The sequence below is a fragment of the Etheostoma cragini genome, chromosome 11 (assembly GCF_013103735.1).
Source record: "Etheostoma cragini isolate CJK2018 chromosome 11, CSU_Ecrag_1.0, whole genome shotgun sequence".
Lineage (NCBI taxonomy): Eukaryota > Metazoa > Chordata > Actinopteri > Perciformes > Percidae > Etheostoma > Etheostoma cragini.
In genome coordinates, this window is record NC_048417.1 from 21,401,659 (window position 1) to 21,411,334 (window position 9,676).

At 40.6% G+C, this 9,676-nt stretch overlaps 1 protein-coding gene across 1 annotated transcript in view; it reads right to left on the reverse strand.

The window, feature by feature from the left end:
- Window positions 1-8,415: 8,415 nt before the first annotated feature.
- umps (uridine monophosphate synthetase) overlaps window positions 8,416-9,676 on the reverse strand; it is a 6,119-nt gene continuing 4,858 nt past the window's right edge. Inside the window, exons 9-10 of the mRNA XM_034885699.1 lie at window positions 9,481-9,595; window positions 8,416-8,683 (exon numbers count right to left, since the gene is read on the reverse strand). Of these exons, the coding sequence (XP_034741590.1) occupies window positions 8,505-8,683; window positions 9,481-9,595 (294 nt within the window). The 3' untranslated portion in view covers window positions 8,416-8,504. The remainder of the gene's footprint in view (window positions 8,684-9,480; window positions 9,596-9,676) is intronic.

The window sequence follows — 9,676 nt, forward strand, 5'->3', positions numbered from 1 at the left end:
CACACACACACAAACACATGCAGACACACACACACACACACACAAACACACACACGTGTTTTTATGTATCTATACACACTATGTAGTTCAGGGCAGGGTTCAGGCACTAGCACACATACAAAGGTCTTTCATCTTTCTTTACCAGGTTTGATAAGATGGATCAGCTGTAGATACGCAAACACATACACACACACACACACACACACATACACACACACACACACACACACACACACACACACAGCTCATTTCCCTGTTAAATACAGCTGAGGGATTTGCATGTGTCAGGGACAGTGTAGTCCATTACAGAGCCAGAGTACAGTTCTACTTTGAATCATTATCTTGTATTTAAAAAAAAACACATAATTTTTTCATTTTTTTCATCCACTGGTCACTTATTTCATATCATTGAAGAAGCAGGTTCCAGGATCAAAAGTTGAAGAAAACATATGTGCATGTTTTATTATGTGGCAAACTTGTGATCAACCAAAAAATGATATTTACTTTTTTCTGTGTCCAGATGGGTTTATGCCTGCAGCAGGTAAACGGTCTACCTCTACAATGTTTTTTAAATGGTTTGCCAAGAAGCCATTTAGGCCTTTTTTTTTTTTGGTTTATTAATCCTCAGTGGGGAAATTACAATTTACAGTCTGTGTACACACTTTGTTAGTATTCACACACTGGCCTGAAATACACACACATGCCCAGGACCTGTACATGCACTAATGGAGAGATGTCAGAGGGAGTGGGCTGCCAGCTGAACCAGCACCCTGAGCGTTTGGGAGCGTACGGTGCCTTGCTCAAGAGCACCTGGCAGTGCCCAGGAGTTGAAGTGGCATCTCTCCAGCCACCAATCCACTCTCCCTACCTGTTGGTCCATATGGGGACTTGAAGCAGTGACCCTCCGGTTCCCAACCCAACTCCATACAGACTGAGCTACTGCCACCCCAATTTATAGGGATCCATTATCTGATTGTACTGCATGGTTGTGTAACAGTCCTAGAACATTAGAATCATTATCCACCAATGATCCTTGGGTCCCATTCTTGTGGTGAAATTTCCAGTTTAAGAACTCATGCCATTGAGGCAGTGGTATCCCAAACTCATTCAGGTCACTGTCCAACATAACCTCATAACTTGTCTCAGGTAGGGGAGTACTTCAACTCTGAGTCTCCTGAGATAAACGTGAGATGCAACAGCTGTCTGACAAGACTGTGCTGTCTCAAACGTTCCCATTCTGCAAAGTTCAGGAAGGAGGACTGCCTTCCTGCCGAATGGTCAGGCTTGCATTGTTTTCTATCTGTGCATAGGTGTTTGATGATGTAGGCAAGCGTCTGTGTTAACGCCTCAAGCATGAGTTAAAAATACACCTTCAGAAAGACAGGAACATGAGAGAGTTTAGACGGCACGACACAATAAGACATTGTGGTTAAACTGCTTGCCTAAATTCCAAGCTCAAAATAAGCATGAGAAAAAATTTAATCCCCATGTCGCTTTAGTGCATATTGTTGCATTTTTGGGAAGATGAAACTGATTGGCAGCCATTCTGACTGGTGCTCAGATTGGTTTGTCTGGAGCACCAGAAGGTTTCTTGGGAGCATGAGAAGAAAACAAATCCCCATGTCCCTTTAGGGTCTCCGAAGGATTCGAGAATACGCTATCATCTCATCAATTACAGTACATCAACTTATGATGTTTTTATTTATTGTCCAACCCATACAGGGCATGCAAATGTAGATGGAGGCTCACACACTTTCACACAAGCCAGTGCACTCGGTTCAGTAGTCCATTTTTGTTGTTGTTGCTGTATAGCAGTTGCCCTACGGCTGTCTCATCTGCCAATACATCTGTGTGAAAAGCTTTTGATTGTCTTATTGCTCCCAGTAACAATACAAATGTAAACAAATCTTTCCGGCACTTGAACAATTTAAAATAATGAAAGGTAATTCTTTGTGAACTTGTATAGATTGGTTGGAGGACAGGAAGTGCGTAGAGATTTGGTTTTCTGGGTCAGTGTGAGTCCAAACTATTTGAATAGTCAGTGAATGCACCTGCACATACACATTAATATGTTTGCATGCAAGCACACACACACACACACACACACACACACACACACACGTGACTGTTTTTATGTCTGCACGCTGACACACATGCACGCACACAATGACATACAGATTGCACTGAATAAATGCCCTCCTTCAGGTGGAAGGTTGCTGTGGAGACTAATCCAGGTGAGGATGATGCAAGCAGGACATCTGCTCACAGGCCCACCGCCTCCACTTGTCCCCACTGATCCCTAAGTGGACACCCAAGCAGCTGGATTTACCTGCAGAAAAAACGTGGAAAAATATTCTGTTTTAAGTGTAGAAATGTCTGTGCTAGGTGTCCATGAGTTATCACTGTAGAGGTAGACGGGCACATGGAAAGACAATCAGTATTGAATTGTGATGCCAGGTGCACACAAACTGCAGTTGGAAGTTAGGTGTACAAACAGACAGAACAATGACTACACAAGAGAGACTATTTTTGCTTGAGAGAGTCAGACAAAGCAAGATTCTTTGCCATTCATTTTTTTCTATTGATTTGCAAAAATATAATCACCTTGTTACCATGATTGCTATTTGTCATGCTCTCGTTTGTGTTTCTAACGTAGAACACATTACAGCTTATTGAGATAATCGTTCTAAGATCTCAAATGTTAACTTATCAATTTTCACCAGGAGAACTCCATACTCCATTTCATCATACAGTCAGAGAGCAAAGTTAAGGACTAGCCAATCAGGAGAGGGTAAAGGCCTAGAGCATTTGCATGACTCTTGATTATCAGTAACTGTCAGAGGAAACAGCACACAGCCTACAGGCAGAGTAGACACACACACACACATGAACAGCCTCTGGAAAGCACTCTCTTTACCATTTAAAGCACTATCTTTACCATTTACAGATAGCAACAAACCATTTGACAGGCACAGAAAATGTAATTATGTTCTTGCTGTACAGATACAAACAGCTGTTCATCAGGTCACAGCCGGGGCAGCACGAGCCCTGAAATAAGATAATGCAAGCTTTGGGGTTTCCTGGTGGTCAAGTCAATTTAATTTATTTTGCCCAAAATCACACATATACATTATACATATATGAACACGGTCAAAAGTTTGGGGTCACTTACAAATTTCCATTCTACTCCCTTATAGACAGAATACCAGCTGATCTGCTCTTTAATGCAATATTTGCACTGACTATTATCAGCTAATTTTCATCCAATGTTCCCTGGGCACATTCTGTTTCCTAATCTGACGTCGTTTTAAAAAAACTAACTAGAAAAACATTGGAGAACCCTTTTGAAACAATGTGTGTTCCCTGTGTGTGTTCTAAAGAAATACAAATAATAATAATAATATAATAATAATAATAAAAAACTTTTCAATGAAAATATCTATCACATACAGAAAAAAGGACTGGATGGCCAGTGTAAGCACTGTTACACAAGTTTTGATGGAAATTCTCTGACGTCCTTAAAAGTTCTTCAGCTGTCTTTTTTGTCATGGCTGTTGATGTGTTTTCATGTACTCCATGTGTAATTGTTCCTTAACTTGGTGTGTACTTTTCTTTTCTTTTCTTTTGAGCAGAGCTGCTGAGGAACGCAAAATGAAACGGACATTAAAGTTCTGTCCAATTGTTTTTGTAATGTTGCTTTGAAAATTCATCCTAACAGGGGTTAAGTGTCAGGCTTATTTTAAAAATGGCCAATATCACAACATAGCATCCAATGTCACGTTTTCCCATCTTTTCCATACTGTTTCAAATTGTGATTTGACTAAATACATACATTCAGACTAGTTTTCACAGAAAAAAACGTTTTACAAAAAAAAAGAGCTGTCTAAGCTGCTATGAATCCTGAACTAATTAGCTGCTTGCTCATACACTGTACATCTCCTGGAGCTGGTAGGAAGGGTGTAGCAGCAGCAGGACCAGTTGGGACAGTCAGTTTAATTCGAGACAAGGTAACCAGGATACTGAGGAGTGTGAGCTTTTCCTTCCTCTGCCTTTAAACAAATATTGACTGGAGCTTAAAGCAGGAGCAAATAGGCTTTCAGGTAAAGAGTGGCATGTTGAGAAGGCTTTAAAATAACGTCTCTTGTAAGGTGACAATACCTAAATGAGATGTTTTATGAGATAATAAGGAGTGGAAGGGACTTACCAAAGAAACAAAAACAATGTTAAGGGAATAATCTGCACCAAAGGTAGAAAGAAATATACATCAAACTTTGGCTTGAACAGTAGTGAGTTCACTTCAGAAGGCAGGCATGACATGTTCAGTGACAAAGAGATTGTGTTTGTGTGTGTGTGTGTGTGTGTGTGTGTGTGTGTGTGGTTAATATTTAGTTAATGATCAACATAACCTCCCATTAAGCCCATCTCTCTGCTCCCTGGTGCTTGCCTGCAGCCTTAGTTCATGACGTAGGAGATGGACAGTAATGAATAGGCCCCCAGTGGAAAAAACATGCTGTCAACATGAATGTGCTAATGGAAAAGTGATTATCAAACAAAAAAACCTAAAGGAGGATATGGAGATCAACCTTTGGTTGATATGGATCAACCTTTCCAGTTCATGAGATGTGATATCATCCAGGGGACGTTCAAACAGGCACATGCAGTCAAGTATAACAGTGGGCTAAGAAATGAACAGAGAATGACCGTCACTGTGGATACAGTGTCAGTTACAGCTTCATCAGCAGTGATGAGGTGCCGTCTTGAACAGACAGGTGTGTGTGTGTGTGTGTTAAAATCGACAGGTTTTACATGAACATTTGGAATGATGTGGGACTAGGATTTATGATCTTCTCTTTTTACCTTTTCAGTACTGGCGTTGGATTTAAACTGGATCTTTTTATTTATGACCGGCCTACCTTGATTACCTGAACCCCGGACTCTTTCAACCGATACACCTCTGTAACCTTTTCTGTGCTTGTCAACAAATAATCTTTACATTTCTACTCAGATGAGTCAGGAATTTAATTAATTTTCTTTGAAAATTATCTTTTTTTATTTAACTTTGGATAAATGATTGTGACTTCAGCAGCCAGGCCACAAGTTGTCCAAGGCTGACATGGCTTTCTTTGAGAGCACTGCCTGTTGCCAGCTTTATGCAAATAAGTCAAACTAGTCAGTGAAATATGGTTACACCTGGTGCTTTAGATACTAAAACTATGTTATTATCAAAATGCCTTAGGTAGAGCAATGGTCCTGGTCTAATGGCTAATTTATTTTTCTTAGAAAGGTCTTATACAGTTTTGAAGATTTTCAAGACTTTCAATAGTGCAATTTTGCTCACTCTTGCTGCAGCCATTTGTGGCCGTACCCATCTGGCCCCATTTGGCGCCCATGAACCAATAAACTTTAAAACAACCCAAACAAATGCAACACTCCATTATTTGTCTAAAATGAGGCTTAGCAGTGTTCACAACGGTGACGATGCTCCCATAATTAAGAACAAACGTTGTGGTCGTTTCCAGTTGCCAACCCGTACCTGCATAACGCGAGCCGAACGAACAAAACTTAATCTTCAGGTATTGTACGTGAGGCTCAACGTGAAGCAAATACGGACATGAAAAGTCCCACAAACCATTACAGTGTGACGAGGATCCAGAGAAACAGAGAGAGAGAGGTAAGGAGCGCGTAACAGATGGCCTTTCTGTTGTCAGGTAACCTTTGGAGGAAGATTTGGGAGAAGTTAGAACACCATCAAATATACACTCTTGTAAGAATGGATACTCTGAAAGAAACAAGAAATGAATGAAAAGCCTTACAGCCTACCTTTAAACCAGGCAAAGTTTTGAAGGCCAAAATGCGCAAGCTTGGTCAGGTTTGGCTCACCTTTTACGCGCACTGAATGTGTGCGGTTTGTGACAGGTATACCTTTTATACCACTGCATGCTCTCTCTCTCGCTCTCTCTCTCTCTCTCTCTCTCTCTCTCTTACCCCCACCCTCATGGATGAGAGGCAGAGGATCCTCAGGGCGCGCACAGACACCTGTCGCACGGTGCGTTGCTCTGATCCAATATTGACATAAAGGGGGAGGGGTGCGACACACACACGCACACGCGCGCGCGCACACACTAAATGCATTATTCCTCCCAACCCTTTTCCTCCATCCAAAAACGCCCTCCCTACTCCTCTTCTGTGCCAGGCAACGGGTCTGACCTTTGTGCATGCGTTAATCTGTAAGGCGCATTGTAACGTCGCTACCTGCCGACTCAATTTGTTCTTGTGTCTGTTCGGGCATCATTTTCATATCATATGCCTTGCAAATGACTTTCTGCTGATGGGTGGCTCATCTTGCCCGACAGGATTGGGAAAAAGCTCATTGTGGAATCGTCCAGGTGTTATGGAAGGAAAGTGCTTGGGGTTCAAACTACCACTAAAATATGAGGACACATTGCTGTGTTCATGTATACTTCACCTAAGAGGAAGACTCACACAGTAAACTCAGGTATTACTCTAGCTTGTGAAATCAGTTGTATAATGTATTTTGCGGCTCTACTCCTCGAGGAGCTTTGTCAAATTTGACAAAATGAACCTGATGATGTCATCATATCTAAGATAAGGCTTGAGACTGACGGAGGACATGGAGTTTGAGGATGAGAGTATTTAACAGGCAGGGGAGGTGTAATAACAGATCAAATCAAGTTGCATTATGGGACATGTAGGATCCAAGTTTGACTAATGCTAAGGACTCAAATATATCTCAGCCCATGTTGCTTTGATGGTGGACATCTAGATATCCTGTAATGATGACCAAATATTATTACCAGGGTACCTTGATTGTTGATACATTACTCATCTGTATAGAGGAGATGGTTCTTTTAAATATAACTTTAATTAAAAACGATTGTATAAACCTTGCTTAATCACATCACAGTGGCGATAACCCTGTGTGATCCCAATTTTACACATGTTCAAAAGGCAGCTGAGGTTTCAACCTGACATTTAAAAATATACCTGTAGATTATTACACCCGATTGTAAATTGATTAGCATCACAGTACGACCAAACTAAAAATGAAAAAATGTGTAAAAGGTTAAATAACAGACATCCAATGGCAACTCACTTCTACCACCTCAAGGAAGTGGAAAATTAAATAATGAAAAACGTTTTATTCCAGTACTTATGTACAGAAGTGAAGCAATATTCAACTTCAGGGAAACAAATTTCATTCAACAAATGATTTATTGAAGTATTTAATCAAAATAGAAAGTACATGGAGGGAAAATACATACTTTTAAAAGGAGGTGTCAAAAAATAAAGGCAATTCTCTTATCTAAGCAAAACTTGTTAACCTACTCCTTTTGGAGAGACAAGGTTACTGATCATGTCACATTATAACTGAAGTCTTATCACTTTAGAAAAAGGCTGGCTTTCCCTCAGCATTGTTAGCAATATGGACGGCAGACATTGGGCTCAATCAAGACAGTTGACAACTAACCCGGCTGCTTTTAGCAATCCCTCATCTTGTAACTAAAACACAATCTCAGGGGTTACACACTGATCATCTACAACACTAAGAATAGATGTCAAGATGGCCGAACACTGTTCACACCATCCGCAATGTTGTCATATTCTCTTCAGGGAATTGCAATCAATCAGGAAAATCAAAAGCCATCCTTTTGTAGTTAGCCTATGACATTCATTACGTTGTGTTCCCATACACACGTACACACACATACACGTCTATTACTGAATTGTAATAGACCATGCTGTTCCATTTGCTGTGAAATTTACTAACTGTACAAGTTTAAAATCAACTTGATACTTAGTGAAGCTGGAGCTCAACATGACAGAGTGTTTCAAGTTAAAGAAACTGTGCTGCAGTTATTCGTATGCCTGTTCTCATGTTAAAAAGGGATGCTTAAGATCTAAATTGACAAATGTGTACTGGAAAATGACCTGAATTACAACCCAAAGCTTATACATCCATTAAGCAATAGCCATTCCTACTCTTATTTGTGTTAAAGAAAAGCATCAGCCTGATTGGAAGCAGTAGTCTTTGACAAGGTAATGACACTTTCTGCTTTGAAAAACAAATCAGGTGACTTTTGGAGTTCAATAGTCAAATCATAAAGAAAAAAAAAAAAACTCTGTAGACATAAACCGAAGGAATTAAATCTTACTTAACGGAATACTGAAACCTTCTCCTTATTCTGTTGGAACTTGACCATAAAGTACCTTAACAGATGCACTTCAGGTCAAGTTGTGCAGTTTATTAATAGGACAGAATTAAAAGAGCGCATTTCTATTTGTTCGACAGTAAAGTGCCCGGTTCCCCACTCCTGCCAGATACCTCCTACAAAGGTCTGTATGTTTCTATGTAACCAACTATGGTCACACTGGTGTAAAAGGGAAAAATACTGAAAGGTAACCCGCAGAGGTCCTTTATTTGACTTGCAGCATAAATTTGAAATTAGACGTAATGTTGCAGATCCGACTCTTTGGTTGAGCTCCTACTGGCCACTCCGGCCCAGTCTCTTTGTGTAAGCCTCCCAGCCTGACTTTCTGTATGATTCAGCAGCTTTCAGCCTATCAGGGGCCTCCAGGATACCCCGACCGACGATGATGACATCAGAGCCTTTGTTGTAGAGGGCTTCCTCTGGGGTGGAGTACTGCTGGCCCAACCCATCACCTGCCGGGGAGAGAGGGGGAGGGTGGTGAGAGGTGTGAGGAGGACTACAGCAGGCCCAGCAATCATTTATTGTACTATAGCTCATCCTTGTGTTAAAGAGGAGCCATAACACCACAAAAAGAGCACAGTGGAAAGGAAAGTTACACCCTCATCCTGTCTATGTTTTAAACCTCACAAATAAATCACCATTACAAAAAAAAAAATCTTACTGCAGTCCGCCAGGTTGTGCCAGCCTTTGTCCTACTATGGGGATAATATGTATAAAAATGGCTGGTTTCCTATATTGTTCAACAAATATCAACACATCAAACATTCTGAAAGCGGAAAGTTAGCACCTAAACCCAGCAGTATTGGTTTCATTTCAAATCGGATGTGTTGGAGTGCAGAGCAAAATCATTTGAAATGTGTCACTGTCCAAACACATGTGGGACACACTGTATGAGGTGCATTTTTTTTATTTATTTTTTTAGATATACAGTATGGGCCTCTCCTAGTTGAGACAAACGTAGGTGCACCAGAAAGTACATTATAACACAAAATACATCCAGAATCAACCCCTAAAATTCAAAAACACAACCGATTAATAATATTGAAGTTGGAGTGTTTATGCATATGTGCATTATGTGTGTCCTTTTAAAATCAAATTATTCCAGTTTCCTCTTAAATGTAAACATGTATTAAAATCTAAATATAAAAACGTATGAATGTAAATTGCATAACGTCAAGAAAAACAAATCAAGGGAATACAAAGAAATGGCAAACGCAAGTCTCTAAGTAAACTAAGGAGTCAAATGTACCTCCAGCCTGCATCTGCACCCCGGGGGTCATGTGGATGAACTCCGGCCTCTTGGTGATCTTAGAGCCACAGATAAAGCCAATCACAAAGTCTGACTGCTCCTCTGCCATCTTCAGCTGTAAAGACAGATAGCATAGATACACAACTGGTGACCCTGAATCACACACACGCGGTATTTCAAGACTGGCCACCCCCCC